Source organism: Diceros bicornis, chromosome 21 (genome assembly GCF_020826845.1).
Source record: "Diceros bicornis minor isolate mBicDic1 chromosome 21, mDicBic1.mat.cur, whole genome shotgun sequence".
Classification (NCBI taxonomy): domain Eukaryota; kingdom Metazoa; phylum Chordata; class Mammalia; order Perissodactyla; family Rhinocerotidae; genus Diceros; species Diceros bicornis.
Window position 1 is genome coordinate 10,887,603 of NC_080760.1, and position 17,137 is coordinate 10,904,739.

General features: G+C 37.8%; 2 protein-coding genes across 2 annotated transcripts in view; both read left to right on the forward strand.

Annotated features, from left to right (window-relative positions):
- The window catches only part of LRRC69 (leucine rich repeat containing 69), a 91,554-nt gene extending 74,792 nt beyond the window's left edge, over positions 1-16,762 (forward strand). The window contains exon 8 of the mRNA XM_058564577.1: positions 16,293-16,762. Coding sequence (XP_058420560.1) covers positions 16,293-16,403 — 111 coding nt within the window. The 3' untranslated portion in view covers positions 16,404-16,762. The remainder of the gene's footprint in view (positions 1-16,292) is intronic.
- SLC26A7 (solute carrier family 26 member 7) overlaps positions 1-17,137 on the forward strand; it is a 255,412-nt gene that overhangs the window by 90,047 nt on the left and 148,228 nt on the right. The gene's annotated exons all lie outside the window — the stretch shown is intronic.

Genomic DNA, 17,137 nt, shown 5'->3' on the forward strand with positions numbered 1-17,137 from the left:
CTTATAAGTGGAAGTTTGTACCCTTTGACCAATATCTCCCCATTTCCTCCACCCCCTAGCCCCTGGTAACCACCACTTTACTGTTTCTCTGAGTTTGTCTTTTTTAGATTCCACATATAAGTGATATCACACAGTATCTGTCTTTCTCTGACTTATTTCACTCAGCATAATGCCCTCAAGGTCCATCCAAGTTGTCACGAATGGCAGGATGTCCTTCTTTCTCATGGCTGAATAATATACCGTGGAATATATTTTATATGTATGTGTATATATATACATACACACACACACGCACACGCACACACACACACATCCCACATCTTCTTTATCCATTCATCTGTTGACGGACATTTAGGTTGTTTCCATATCTTGCCTATTGTGAATAATGCTTCAGTGAACATGGGAGTTCAGATATCTCTTTGAGATTCCTATGGATATATACCCAGAAGTGTGATTGCTGGATCATATGGTAGTTCTAGTTTTAGTTTTTTGAGGAACCTTCATACTGTTTTCCACAGTGGCTGTACCAATTTATGTTCCCACCAGCAGTATATGAGGGTTCTCTTTTTCTCCATAACCTTACCAACATGTGTTATTTATTGTCTTTTTGATAATAGTCATTCTAACAGGTGTGAGGTGATCTTTTTGTGGTTTCTATTTGCATTTCCCTGATGACTAGTGATGCTGAGCACCTTTTCATGTACTTGATGTCCATTTGTATGTCTTTTTTGGAAAAATGTCTATTCAGTTTCCCTGCCCATTGTTTAATTGGGTTGTTAGTTTTTTTGCTATTGAGTTGTATGAGTTCTTCATATATTTTTGATGTTAATCCCTTATCAGATATATAATTTGCAAATATTTTCTCACATTCCATAGGTTGCCTTTTCATTTTAAGTTTTTTTTGCTGTGGAGAAGCTCTTTAGTTGGATGTAGTCCCATTTATTTATTTTTGCTTTTATTGCTTGTGCTTTTGCTGTTGTATCCAGGAAATCACTGCCAAGACCAATGTCAAGGAGCTTTTTTCCCCTATGTTTTCTTCCAGAATTTTACAGTTTCAGTTCTTAAATTTAAGTTTTTAATTTCGAGTTAATTTTTCTGAGTGGTGTAATATACGGGTCCAATTTCATTCTTCTGCATGTGGTTATCCAGTTTTCCCAATACCATTTATTGAAGAGACTATCCTTTCCCCATTGAGTATTCTTGGCTCCCTTGTCAAATATTAGCTGACTATATATGCTTGGGTTTATTTCTGAGCTCTCTATTTTGTTCCATTGGTCTATGTGTCTATTTTTATGCCAGTACCATACTGTTTTGATTACCATAGCTTTGTAGATAGTTTGAAATCAGGAAGTGTGATGCGTCCAGGTTTGTTCTTTTTTTCAGGATTGCTTTGGCTATTTGGGGTCTTTTGTGGCTCCATACAAATTTTATAATTGTTTTTTTTATTTCTGTGAAAAATGCCATTGGAATTTTGATAGGAATTGCATTGAATCTATAGACAGCTTTGGGTAATATGGACATTTTGACAATATTAATTCTTCTGATCCATGAACATGGGATTTCTTTCCATTTGTTTGTGTCTTCTTCAGTTTCTTTCAGCAAGGTCTTGTAGTTTTCAGCGTATAGACCTTTCACCTCCTTTGTTAGATTTATTCTTAAGAATTTTACTGTTTTTGATGCTCTGGTGAATGGGATTATTTTACTTCGTTTCAGATGTTTTGTTGTTAGTATATAGAAATGCAACTATATTTTCTGTATGTTGATTTTGCATCCTGCAGCTTTACTGAATTGGTTGATTAGTTCTTGCAGTTTTTTGGAGGAGCCCTTAGGATTTTCTATATATAAGATCATATCATCTGCAAACAAAGACAGTTTTGCTTCTTTCTTTTCTGTTTGGATGCCGTTTATTTCATTTTCTAGCCTGACTGCTCTGGCTAGGATTTCCAGTATTATGTTGAATAGGAGTGGTGTAGAGCTTGGCACAGTGCTTGGCACATATTTTATTTCTAAGAATGACTGATGAATCACAAGATCTGGATTTGAATACAAGCTCCTCTGTTTTATTAGGTTATTAATATATTACATCAAATGTATCATAGAGAAAAATCTGGCAGAGTCATTGCCAATGAGGGTTAATGTCCTCAAAGGTGAAATAATGATTGAGGAGATACTTGAAAGTCAAAACCAGCTAGACATTAAACACCGAGTGAAAATAGAGATCATCAATGGAAAAATGAAAACAGAAATGTATGTTGCTTCTCAAGATGGGAGTACATCTGTAATCTTGATCGCTTATGTAACTGTGATATTACGAGATTTATAAGAAATATATACATATTTGTGTTACGACCCAAGGGGGGTCATTTGCCCAGCACAACACATGCCAATAGTCAAGAGACAAGGTGGTAGGAGAGAAAGAGTTTTATTACAGCTTCCTAGCAAGGGGGAAGATGGCTGACTAATGTCCAAAAGAACCATCTTAAGGGGGCACACAGAATCTTCAAGCAATTATATAGGCCAGTGAGTTATAGGGGAAGGGGTTAGGAATATTGATGCCCCTGGTGTTGCAGACTGGAAGTTGCCACATCAGATCTTTCAGTTGTCGTGGATATCAGCATAGAATCTCTGTCCAGAGGCCATCACAATCCTAGGGTACTCAAAAGACAAAATTAACCATTTTATCACAGCTGGGAGGGGCCATAAAATCTACAGAGCCTGCATATACCCTGGAGACAGACCCTTAATTATCTAGGCTATGTGCAAACTAAAGCGTAATTTCAAAGGGGCTGGTGAGTCAGGGTCATTCATAGTTCCAACATGGCTTTCTCCTGTAAGATGGCTTCCCTTAGGCTAACTTTTGACAGTGCCTATGTCGAGTAACTCAGCGGAGCTAACATTTGGTCATTCTGATGACCAAAATATATTTCTCAGATGTATTTGGTCTTTATCCATTGTTCTTGGCTCACACCTCCCAAAACCTTAGGAATTTTCTGCGTGACAAGAGCAATGAGAGCATCTTTTGTTATAATATTTGGTCTCTTGTCCCCAGTTCCTGAAAACCTTCAGAGCCATAAAGATGTCTTTTCTTATGTTAATGAATTTACTTTTGGAAAGCACAGAAGGGTGGAGGCTGGTTGCCAGGAGAACCATCTATGTGATCAGATGATTGGAACTTTCAGTCCCATCCCCTGATTTCTGGGGAAGGGAGGGAGGCTTTAGGTTGAATCAATCTCCAATGGCCAATGACTTAGTCAATCATAACTACATAATAAAGCCTCCATAAAAATCCAAAAGCACAGCTCGTTGGTCCTTTTTTTCAGAGAGCTTCCACGTTGGGAGCCAGGACTCTTCCACATGTCACCAGCCAGAACCCAAGCTCCGTGAGGACAGAAGCTACTTTGTTCAGGACCTCACCCTGTGTCTCTCTTCATCTGACTGTTGATTTGTATCCTTTAATGTCCTTTGTAATAAATTGGTAATCTACTGAATAAACAGATTTTCTTGAGTTCTGTGAGCCATTCTAGCAAATTAATCAAACCCAAGGAGGGGGGCCTTGGGAACCTCTGATTTTTAGCCAGTTGGTCAGAAGTACAGGTAACAACTTGGACTTGGGATTGGCATCCTGAGTTGGAGAGAATCGTTGGAATCTCCAGTTTGTAGCCAGTTGATCAGAAGCACAGGTAACAACCTGGGCTTGCAACTGGCATCTGAAGTGGAGGGCAGGCTTGTGGGACTGAGCTCTTTGCTTGTGGAATCTGATTCTGTCTCTGGGTAGATAGTGTCACAATTGATTTGAATTCTGCGACATCCGTCTGGAGTCCGAGAACTGCTTGTTCGTGTGAGGAAGCGCCCCCCGCACCTACACGTTGGAATTGGGTCCAGGAACCCTTTGCAGTAACCTATCTGTGAATTGTTCACATTTCCATCTGGAATGGATTGTTATATTCAAGAGACATTTTATGAGTATAACACATGTCGTATTACTTAGTAAAAGTTGCCAAACACTCTGCTGTTCACTGGCCATGACATGAACACCTTGGGCAAGTTGCCTCGTTCATTGTTTCCCAGTGAAAGTCTTTCTTATAAAAGATGTCCTTGTTCTGATAGATTCCCTCTCAAAATCATCTGATGAGCTGCTAGTCTCATTTCAGTAAAGAAATTGCAACCTAATAATAGTAACCACAGCCAACATTTATTTGGTACTGAGTGTGCATCTGACATTGTGCTAAGCATGTCACTTGTAATTCCTCAATTAATGTCCAAAATAACCACATGACACCTATGAGAAATTCAAGGTGCAGAGGAGTGAAGTAATTTGACCGCCTTCACGAAGCTGCTAGGTAAAGGCTCTGAGGAGGGAACCCATGTATGTGATTCCTTGCTCTTAACCAGACAAGCTGGACCATCATTCCTAAGCTTTTCAATCCAGTATTCCTCATTTGCTTCAACTGAATTTAAAGCATTCATGTTAAAGAGCCTTATTCTGTCATCATTTATTTATCCACTCAAACTCATTAATTTTTTTCCTACTATGTGTCAGGTCCTTTACCAAGGGCTGGGAATACAGAGCTCCAGCTCTCCAGGAACTGACACATTCCCAGGAGAAGTGGTATAATAAGGTGATTGGAATCTGATAAATTAGGCTTGATGACTAGCCCTACTGCTTACCACCTGTGTCATCTTAGTTTTCTCTTTGAGGCTGAGTTTCCATCTGTAAAATTGCGATAGTAGTAGTGCCTATCTCCCAGGGCTGGGATGAGTGATACCTGAGGTCATGCGTAGACCATGCTTAGCACAGCAGGTGCTTAAGAAAGGCAGTGCATAGGAGATGCTCAACAAGCAAGGCCCTCAGAAGAGAAAGAATGCTTACATTCTTGTTCTAAGTATTCTGATGGAGGAGTGCACAGGGTGCTGTGAGAACAAGGCATCGCAATTAGATGGGGACTTCCCTGGCCTATCCCTGGGGCCCAGCACTTGGAGAATACATAATACATGTTAAAATTATTTCAATAGGCGTTGCTTGTAAATGGGCTTTGAATAAGAGAGAAGCATTAGAATAGATAAAGAAACAGTGGACAGAGGCATTTTAGGGAGGCAACTGCCTGTGCAGAGGTAACATGGTGCAAAGAAATTGCACACTGGGTACAGGGAACTCACTGAGTATGAGGTCTGGGAGATTAGGTTAGAGAGAGAAGCAGGTGTGAGATCAGGATGGCTCTTGTGTGTGAAGTTTGAACTTAATTTTGAGAGCTACTGTGTGCATTTGCTACAGCTGCCATAACAAAGTACCACAGACTGGGTGGCTCAAACAACAGAAATTTATTTTCTCACAATTCTGGAGGCTAGAAGTCCAAGACCAAGGTGTCAGAAGACTTGGTTTCTTCTGTGGTCTCTCTTCTTGGTAGTAGATGGCTGTCTTTTCCCTGTGTTTTCACATTGTCTCCCTTCTGTACACATCTGTGTCCAAATTTCCTCTTCGTATAAGCACACCAATCCTGTTGAATTAGGGCCCACCTTAATGATGTCATTTTAACTTAGTTACCTGCTTTCAAGACCAATTCTCCAAATACAGTCCTGTTTGGAAGTTAGGACTTCAACATAAAACTTTGGAGGGGACATAAATCAGCCCATAACAGCTACTTACAGTTGTTGAAGCAGTGAAGTAGCAAGATGAGATTTTTTTTGACAAAGAGAAGTTGGAGCTGGTGATGTGGATTTAAGGATTGTTTATGTAAGTGTGGCACTTGATGCCATGGGAATGAAGATTGCCCAAGGAGACTTACATAGTGAGGTGAGAAGACCAGAAGGATAGAACCCTTGAGGACAACAATATTAAAATGGTGGGCAAAAGCAGGAGTTAGCAAAGGAGAATGAGAAAATGCAATCAGGGAGGGAGTGGCAAAATCAGGTAGAATGGGCACAAATTTTCTAGCTATAATACACAGATATGCAAGAAGTGGGATTTTACTTTTTCTTCTGCTGAACTTATCTTCTATTTGGGCTCCCATCCTACAGGAAAACAATTCTAGTTAATTCCAGGTTTATGTGGTAATTTTAGGATGTTCTTGGTCATTTCAGATTTAATCTTGATCATTTAGATTTTTTTCCCCCTCCCTTTCTTCTTGTATTGTACAACTTTTGGAGCTCTTAAGTAGTGTCAAGACATTAGGAAGTGGGAGCAATATGTTCTGCCAATGTCCTGTGTTCCATGTGGGCATCCTCTGAGGTATATGGTCATCCTTTCAAGACCTCAGATATGGTCCTATCTCCATGATGGTGTCTGCTGAGTCATCCACTTGCCATTAATCTCTGCTTATCCATCCATGCGCCTTGTGCCTTTTTGTTCTGACTTTCAAGTCCTTTTGGCCTGCTGGTCCACTTTCAGCCACTTCCATGCTATTCTCTGGGCATGAGAAAATTTCTCTTACTCCAGTATGGGCTTAAGAATGAGCTGATTAAAGGTGCCAAGTTGAGAGAGTCAGGGCCGAGGAGAAAAAACTGGGCTGGAAAATGGGAGGAGGAAGGTGATATCCTTTGTGTTATTAAGTGAGAGGGCTGGAAGCAGGTTGCATTGATCCAAAGCCTGAATGGGAACACAGAAGTGAAACCATCAAGTCTTAACTAATCTCTACAAAATATAGAGGGTAAAAGGTAGGAAAGCAATAGGCTATTCCCTGGAGGGTGAGAAAGGCTTGAGGAAAGATTTTGAGGATGGTGAAATATGTGCATGATTGTAGCCTGTGGAAGGAGCTAGTAGAGGATGAAACCTAAGATTAGTTTGTGTTGTATGCCAATTCAGGAAGAGTTTAGTGTTTTGATTATGTACTACCTACTTTAAGGACTTAATAGGGCTAGAATTTGGTGGCAACATGATGAGCTTCATCTGTTCCATCACCTTAAGGGATTGAGTAAGCCAAAAAGAGGAGATATGAAAGTTTTTAAACAACTAGAAAATGGATAGTGGTAGTGCTTTTCCACTTGCGAAATGATTTTTACATATTTTTTTCCTTCACTACCTTTAACGGGTACTTACTATATGCAAGGTACTGTGCTGGGCTATCAGAATCCAAAGATGAATAAGACACAGTTCATGGCATCAAGGAGATTACAGACCATTTATTAAAATACGATGATATAAGCATTATAATAAGGCATTAGACAGAACCAACAACTACTTAGGAGATGTCTTAGTCTGTTCAGGCTGCTGTAATGAAACACCACAGACTGGGTGGCTTATGAAAAACAGAAATTTATTTCTCACAGTTCTGGAGGCTGGAAATCCAAGATCAGGGTGACATCGTGGGCAGATGAAGGCCCTCTTTTGAGTCACAGACTTCTTGTTGTATGCTCACATGGCGGAAGATGCTAGGGAGCTCTGTGGGATCTCTTTTATAAGGGGCCTAATCCCAACCATGAGGACTCTGCCCTCATGACCTAATCACCTCCCAAAGACCCCACCTCCTAACACCATCACGTTAATCTTGAGGATTTCAAAATATGAATTTTGGGGGAACACAAACATTCAGTTATAGCAGGAGGCTTAAGATAAACTTTCCTGAGGAGGTGACGTTTGAGTAACATGAGTCCCCAATCCTCATATTAATTTTGTAACTTGGTTTCATTGTTCCCATTCACAACCTTAGTAAGGCAACTAAGTAAGTTAAGTAGCTTGTTCATAAATCTCAAATCTATGAAATAACAGAATTAAGACTTTAGTTTCTGCCTCTGATACCAACTTCAGGTCTCTTTTTTCTGTGCTATAGCATGCACATTTTTATTTTGAGCCATAAGAGAAAGTGCAGATAAATTCATTGATTGATGGTGATACAATTATTCACAACAGCTTCCTTCATATATTTGAAAGACTGTCATGAGGAAGAGAGGTGAGGCTTTTCCTCTTTTGACCTGCAGAGTGGAGCGTAGGACCACTGATATTCAGGACAGATAAATGGAAAAGTTTTCTTACAAGATTTTACACACACACACACACACACACACACACACGCAGGTTAACATTAGTCATCACTGAAGAAACAATAGGATGGAAGAAAGAATAGGAGAATAAAGAGATTTGGTATTTACATAATTTCATTTTAAAAATTAAAAGGGAAATAAGAATACATTTTTGTCAATTAAATATGTCTGAGTCGGTTATAAAAACAGCAACAGAGTGGCATAAGAATATAGCATGGGTTAAAAACATAATGGTTAAAACAATAAACCAGAGCCCTGGGTGTGAATCCTTACTAATGGCAGAAAATGTTCAAATATTGAAGAAAGACATGATCCCTCACATTGAAAAAACACCTTGAGTGCCATGCAGAATAAATAAGAACAAAACCATATCTAGACACATTTTGGTAAAACTGCATACTACCAAAGAGCAGCTATTAAGAGCTAAAGATAAAATTTTAAGAAAATAGATCACCTACAAAGAAATGACAATGGACTGAAAGCAGATGCCAGAAAAAAATGGTACATCTTCAAAGCACTAAGAGAAAATAGCCAAAAATGTAGAATTATATGCCTAGATAAGTTAATAGGCAAAAGACATGGGAGTATCAGAAAATTATGAGAAGAAAAATTTTGAAAAGGAGACTTGTTTTGCTTTCCAACAACCATTGATTCTAACCTTATTAAAATAATTGAAAAAGTTAAGGAAGTAACATTTAGTAAGTAAATGACAGTGAAAAAAGTATGACAATGTAATTAGAATAAGAATTTAGTATGAATTTATAAATTATGCTAAATAAATTTAAGGATATTTAAAAATTGTTAAAAAAAACAAAATTCGGATTGGAATGTACATTACCAGGTGCTTGGCAGTTCAGACATTATTTTAATAGGGTTGTTTAGTTCCCTGTTTCTAGAGTGAAAACACGTGGAAAATACATGGAGCTGACCATCGGATTAACCACGCTGGTAAACAGTTACTTTTATATATCTTGAGGGTTTTATGCTGCTCTTCTGCTTACGTAGAGAGAGGTTACACAAAAACTAGTTTGCCTAGAAGCCTCCCTTTCCACTAAAAAAAAATCCAACTTCTTAAGTATCTTTTCAGGAACTAAATGTAGAGAATGCTGACATTTAGAGTAAACACTTTATCACGGAGGGAGAACCCGTTTGATAATGCCAACATCTGGCTTCCCTGTTGTACGTCACAGAATGTTCTGTCTCTGATGGAGTTTGCCATCTGAAGACACAGTTGAAGGAGGGAGACACTTCATGACAAAGGGGTCTTTCTCTTGATAGAAAACAACTAGAAACAACCAGATATCCAATTGTAATTGCTTCTCTTCGGGAGAATGTGAAATTATGTCATGTTTACATTATGAAGTATTGAGATGAGGATTGGAAAAAAGTTGATGAAAAATTTTACTCAATCTTAAATATCAACCTTTACCATAATTCATCCAGATGCTTTTGTCTTTTTCCAAATGTTAAAGCTCTTGCCGTCTGAATTCAGTTAGTCCTTAGCAATTATAGAATTTTCAATAATTTCAATGTAATAGATATTTAAGTATTAACTACTAATGATATAAATATTTGAAACAGCAACAAAAATTAATCCTTTTTACTTACTACCAACTTGGGCCATATTTGAACTAGTGACTTAGAGGTAACCTAAATAGTCTCATAAAATCCTTTCCAAACACTTGAGTGTTCATGTGCCCAAGATACACATTTGATAGTTTTCATTTGGTATAGTTGTGTTAGTTGAACTTAACATTTCCCCCGATTCCTTTAAAGTTGAAGAGTTTAGGGAGAGAACAGTTTGGAATATGAACTCCCAACCCTGTATTGAATGATGTAATGTAATTAAAACTACCCTCAAAAGAAATTAGATTGAGTAGGTTTCACTACAAATGAGTGAAAACACGGATCTACTTTATGAAAATAAATGAAAATTTGCAACCTTAATTCCTTTTTTATGACAAGCTGCCAGTAATGAAACATAAGATTACATTTAATAATTTTACTCATTACTTATAGAGCAAAATCTTACTTTGCAGTAAAAAGCTATTACTGTTTAGATACCACTGACATTCATTTATGAAACTGATCATTTCAGCCAGTCAACTGTGAGAATGAATGTAGGTTTTAAAACATTTATGCAGTGGTTAGTCAATTTAATGTACATTAGGCACTAAGAGGATCAGAAGGCATCACATTTCTAATTCTAATCAGTCATGAAAGTATTTATTGTTCAGAAAAATTGAAATGATATCAATGTTCCTTATTATTTTAATTCATAAAATAGAAAAACAGTTACAGTATAAATGAACTCACACACTGTCTTGATTACTTCTGCTCCTATGAGAACTCATTGAATTCTCTTTTCCCTTTAAAGAACTCTCCCTTTTGTTCTTAAACTGTTGTTAGAGTCACAGTTGTACTCAGTTTCTATGATTTTTTTTCTTCTCAAGAATCTTAAATTGTATTCAACTTCAGTACATTTATCTGCAGCTATGCGTCACCACAATGTTTGACCCTCCCACGTAAAATTCAAAGGACACTGATTATGCAGAGGTGGTGTTGGAGAGCAGGATCACTCTGTAGAGGAGAGAATGCTGCTTAGCTGGATGGGTGGCTGGAGCATGAACAGGGTTTTCTTGCTGGTTTCTGCCCTTACCACAGTCCAAACTTCCCTGAGGGTGGAAAGACTATATAATGTATCATCTAAGCCAAGATGATTTTGAGACTGAAAGTGGACATTAGTAATAGCTGGAAAAACAGAAGGAAACCAGGACTGTCCCGGGCAAATCTAATGTATGGCTATCCTTCCTAAATGGAGCAGTTAGCTTTAGAGTAGTGCTTATTGCTGGTCCTTATCATTGCTGATATGGATTTGTCATTCTGAATGCTCATCTTGGATTTTTAAAATTATTTTGTCGCACCATAAATATTTGACAGGCTGCTTTAAGCAGGAAACTCTGGGTGCTAAGTACAATGCAAATAAGTAGGGGACCTGCTTTGTCCCAATGGTTTAAAGTCTAAGAGGTTAAACTTGGAAGATGTAAAAGACACTAGCAATAAAAACTAAGTGTTAAATGAGTGGTAGAGACCATTTGCTTTTGGGCTTCAAAGTGGAGGGTGAAATCGCTATAGGTTGTCTGGCCTGGGAAGTGCCCAGAAAGATGCTGGAGCTTATACAGGTCCTTGACGTAGGTAGGATTCAGATACACGGAGAAGGAAGCAGAGAGGTTATTTTAGGAGAAGAGAATGATATGGAGGAGAATGAATCATGTTCATAGGGCAGTAAATCAATTAAGCTGATGTGTGGATTGGAGTGGGAGGAGGAGATATTATGAAAAAAGTTGGGGTCAAATTCTATGGACTTGTCAAAGGATAGAAGAAGGAGTTTGAACTTGATCCTGTTAGGAAATGGAGTCCTACTGAATGTTTGGGGACAAGTCAATGATATAAAGAAAGGTGAATTTTAGAAGGAATCATTTGGCAGTACTGTGCTGGGTTAATTGGAGGTTGAAGAGAAGAGAAACTAAAGAAAAGAAACCACCAGTTAGAGTGGTTACCTGGTGTGGGTATAAGGTATAGCAGTAGAAATGCAAGGAAAGGAAGCACCATGAAGTAGAAAGGACGACAGAACTTGTTGATTGATTGGATTTGGGAAACCTCAGAGTGGTCTGAAGGAGAAAATCAGAAAATTCCAGAGGGAGCTGATTTGGGAGGCAAGACCCCAAGCTTCATCTCAGACATATTGAGTTGCAAGTGATGCATGGATAATTCAAGTGAATATGTTTAGCCATCAATTGGAGACAGATCTGAACAGCAAAGCAATATACTTCTTCTGTGCATTATTTGAAACGTGTACTTTCCAACAACTGTTCATTCTTCCAAACAGTTCTGCAAATTATTATTAAACCATAATCAAAACTCTACATTGGTGAAAGAAACTGGGAAGCGTACTATGACTAATACTCATACAGAATTTAGTGAACTTAGATTCTAGTCCTGTCTCTGCCTTAAACTATGATGCCTAAGGTAAGTCACCTTCCTTCTCACTATATCTGGACTAGTTTCCTCATCTGGACAATGAAGGGATTATACCACAATCTCTTCTAGCTCCAAAGTGCCTTGATTCTGTAAGGGAGAGAGTGGCTGTCATAGTCATGCTTTTTATGGTCCTGCTAATTTGGAACATGATACCAGTATTAGTTTTCTATTGCTGCTGTAACAAATTGCCATAAATGTGGTGTCTTAACAACAAAAATTTATTATCTTACAGGTTAGTAGGTCAGAAGTCCAACATGAGTCTTCCTAGCTAAAATCAAGGTGTCAGCATGGCTGCATTCCTTTCTGGAGGCTCTAGGGGAGAATCTGTTTTCTTGCTCTTCCCAGCTTTTACAGGCTACCCACATTCATTGCCTCATCGTCCCTTCCACCATCCTCAAAGCCAGCGTTGGCAGATCTAGTCCTTCTCACATCACATCCCTTGGACCTCTCTTCTGCCTCTCTCTTCCACTTTTAATGATCCTTGTAATGAAATTAGGTCCATGTGGATAAGCTAGCCCATCTCAAGATCCTTAACTTAGTCACACCTGCAAAGTCCCTTTTGCCATGTAAGTAATATACATATTTACAGGTTCCAGGGATTAGGATATGGACATCTTTGGGAGGCCACTATCCTACCTACCATGATACCTTTTCCCAAGAAAACAGGAAACCATCTTACTCTTTTTTCCTATTCTTTGTGCTTCATGTAATATTGAAACCTTATCCAAAGCTTTATTTTATACTGTGTGATATAAATATATATTTTGATAATTTTTGATTTCTCAAAGTTTAAAATATGGCAGTGATTGTCACCAAGCCATTTGTTGAGTGATTTTAAAAAAAAGTCTCTCAATTCTACCATTAAACAAATATAAAACTTAGTAAACATGCATATTTAAACTTAAAGTGCAAAACTACTTTTCCCTAAAATAGGAAGAGGATATAATCATATGTTTATTTGCCTTGGGAAATAATGCATTTCACTGTAAATAGTAAAGAGGGAAAAATTAGACTTTAGTGTAGCACTTTACATTTTAAAGCTTTTTGCTAAAAAGATATACTTTGAAAATGAAAGCATGTCTAATCATAGACCAACTCCTTTTCCTCTTTTTTGACTTTGGCTTGACAAAAAGGATCTTTCAATGTTTCAGTTTCTGTCTGTAAACGACGACCAAAGCAGTAATTATCTTTGACAGAGTTGTGAGGTTTTGTTAATTGAGGTTTGTGGAGAGATGTCCTCTATAAGCGGGTGTGTCATTATTCCTTTGTTACATGCTCATTCAAAAGCACATATGTCATACTGATAGAAACTATTGTGATGATGCCACAAATGGAAATAGAAATTTAAATGGACATCAAAAGGTAAGATATTGGAGACTTTCTTTTTTCATACAAACGTTACTGAGTCCAATGACTCTAGATGGAAAAGTTTGTTGTTGAGTTCATTTTTTCAGTAAAATTTCCAGGAAACAATTCATAGCTCTGAGAAATATTATATCAGAAATAGTAGTTATTAAGCTAGAGAGTAATCACAAGCAAGGTTCCATATTCAATACAAAACTGATAATGGTCTTTGGTAAAATAAGCTCCTAAAAAGCTGAACAAAGCATTTTATTCTAATTAACTAAAAAATAATACCCCCAACAAGGGAAAAGAGGGCCACAGATGCTTTGCATTCTTGCCTGCAACAAGAGCCAACCCAAACTCTGCCCATATAGTTTCTTAATGACACAAGGGAAATGGTAAAACCACAGTGGAAATAGAAAATACCTTTAATAGTTTCTAGTGTAAACTTTTCACCTCGGAGAAACTGGACAAACCAAACTGGGTAACTGTATGGCCCCAATTGTTCCTTGTTTGTGTTTGTCTTTTTTTCTGTAACATTCTCCTCTTGGTTCACGGCTCTGCTCTTTCTCCTAGTTTCTTAAACAGGAGCTGATTGAAGTGTGTGTAGCATGGTTTATTTTGATAGCCTTTTAGTTCTAGATGAGAAATGTTAACAGTAGTAGGCAGGAATATAGCTGGTTGGATGAGAGGGTTGTCTACTATATGGAAATGGAAAAGACCTCATGTAGCTTTTGACTTTTGTCACTACTTCTTCAAGCACAATTTCAACACTTAGCCTCTATAATCCAATTAATAAATATGATCTCATATAGAGTAGATTTAAAATACTATACATAATGTGTCTATCATTAGAAAACCACTTATGAATACTTTTTACCCCTGGACTAATGCATTTATTGTTGATGTCCCATGATTCAACATTTTATGGTCTGTTTATTGTTTATACTGTATTGTTTCCCCAATACAATATGCACATTCTTGAATTTCTGCGCTCATAGTTCACCATTTCTGAATGTCCTTTCGTGTCCTCTTCAGGCAGCCACATCCTAGTCATCTTTCAAAACCCAGCTCACCATTTTCTTTTATTGTGAAATCTTGCTTAATATGTAGCCTATGGTGGTGTCTCCCTTCTCTGCACTCATATAGAACCTATCATTGGGTTGAGCCTTATGTTTCTAGTTATTTTTTGTGTTTGTGTCTTAACTTTCCAACTAGATGCTAAAAAGATTCTTAGAGGCAGGGGTTGTTTGTTTTGTATCTTTGCATCTTTGGCGTTTTTGCCTAAGGTGGTGTAGGTTTTAGTTTGCTTGTAATTTGTCAGAACTCTTGGTCTAAAGTTAAAGAGAACTAACTCACACACTAACTCAAGTAGTGAAGAAAGCCCAGGGATGAGTCTGGCTGAATATTTAGCCATGTTGCATCAGGTACCCAAATTTATCATCAGAAATCTGTCCTTCCCTATGTATTGTCTCTGCTTTCCTTTGTCTTAGTTTTGCTCTCAGGTAGGAGCTCCCTAACTTGTGCCCTCTGGCAGTAAAGAGAGCTTCCCTCTGCCAGTAGATCCAGGGAAAGCTCTGGGACTGATGCTTATTGGCTTTATTGGACTGTCTTGAGTCATGTCCTGGGCCTGAGTTATGTGGCTATGTCTTGAGGCAGCAAGTGGGATCAGTTGCCCTCTCCTTCCCATTGCATATGCACTGAAATCAGAGAAGAGGTGGTTCCCCAAAGGTAAAGATGGGCTTTTGTGCCAGCAGAATGGGAAATGGATGCTGGGCAGGCAAAAACGACATGCCCAGTGGAGGTTTCAGTAAATGTTTGCTGATTGATCAACTTCCTTTTAGGAAAGAAGTCATATTTGTAGAGATTCTGTACCATTTTCCACCTGCATCCAAAATATTTTATCATTAGAATAGTGTTGTGTATCCTCTGAGCACTTATTAGTCACTGTTGGAGGTGGATGTGAAGGTGATAATAACATATGATTTTGGCTCCCCATTGATTTATCACCAGGGTTGGAAGGCTGTTATTCTCTCAAGGATGGATTAATAACTGTGCTTAGATGCTTGAACCTTTAAATGGGCCCTCAAAGTTCTTTTGTGGAAGAGTGAAGAAAACAGTAATGAAATCTCTCACTGTGGATTGTGATGGTGATGGCCCAATGTGTTCATGGTAAAACTAAGCGGCATTATCAACCAATTAAATTTCTGGTTGTGTGACTCTGTTTTGGATTCTCTCACTGAGAGCTGTGTTGACTTCAGAATTTGTTTATAAAGCATATAAATGGTAAGCTTTTGAGGTGGCCATTATTTCCCACATTAGTGGTCAGGACACGTACACTAAATTGGCTAACAGGGTTTTTGACTGCCCATTTTGTGCATTGAGAAGTAAGATCAAAGATATTTGAAGTACAAAAACTCAAGTCATGTATTGAACAATTTGCCTGAAACCCAGCCAGTGAAGATCTTAATGAACATTGTAGACAGTGAACAAAGAGTACTAGGAGATAAATTTCCTTGGGAAATGGATGCTGGACAGGCAAAGCCAAGATGTCCACTGGGGAGTCCAATAAATGTCTGCTGATTGATCAGCTTAACATCCTTGTAGGCCAGAAGTCAGATTTGTGTGGATTCTACACCATTCTTTTACCTTCATCCCAAACACTTTATGGCTAGACAATATGATAATATGTTTGGATAAAAGCCTAGATAATAATATTTTATCGTTTGAATTTTGTTTAGTGTTGAGTATACCTTTCTTAGCTAGTTAAGTTTGTTTATTTGTGTGTGGGAAAAGATCAAATCATGCATAAATAGAATAATGTATCCTTTAGAAATCAATGTTCTGGAATCTCTGATAAAGCTAATATTTATTTTATTCAAAAATATTTATTGAGCACTGCCTTAATTTTATTTTTAATCTTTACTTTTTAGAACTGGAAGATAAGCAGAAATCTACAACTGGTACCTCTTCGAATATTAATTTGTTCTTACAAATGTTTTAATCAGCGTGGCCCTAACCTCTTTGGAATTGCTCAAGCGTAGAGTAGGTGAGAGGCTCATTTAGAGCCTCATATGACTTGTCCTGTCAGCTCTGCACACAGTCAAATTATGCCCTACTTATAATACCATGCTGTGTTTCTTCTCTTTATCAATACATTAAGCAAAGGACGAAAAATAATTTAATTGTAAAGATCCCAATTTAAGCACTACAATCTACCTTCAGATTATTTGGACTCTAGTTGTGCTGTTTCTTCTTTGACTTAAAAACAAAATAAAAAATGGAAAAATAAAGATCTGTGTGGCAAGTGAGTGTTATTCTTTCCTGTCTTTTATGACCACCACCCTCCTTTTCTAGTATTAAGAGACTTTGATGGGGACAAGATTTACTTTATGAATTTGTGTAGTCGAAAGAGAATCACTTTTTAGTGATTTGCTAGTGAATCACTTTAGTGATTTGCTAAGACAGTTGTATGATTTCAGTTGTAACATGTAAGAGGCACTAACATCTTATTGTCTAAGATAAAACCTTCATTCCACTTAAAAATGGGTAGAAGATTGGAAACCCAGGCCTGGTCACTCCTAACATCACTTTGTTCCTGCTTTTAAGGTTTTAATTTTTTTGTTTCCCACAAGAGAAACTGACAGAAGCCAAGGCAGTAGTGTTGAAATGAGAATTTGGCTCATTTTCTCTGAAGGACAGCAGAAAAGTAGGGAAAGAAGTTATGAAAATATATGGTATAGTTTGCATAGACCAGTGGTTTTTGGAAGTGTGGTTC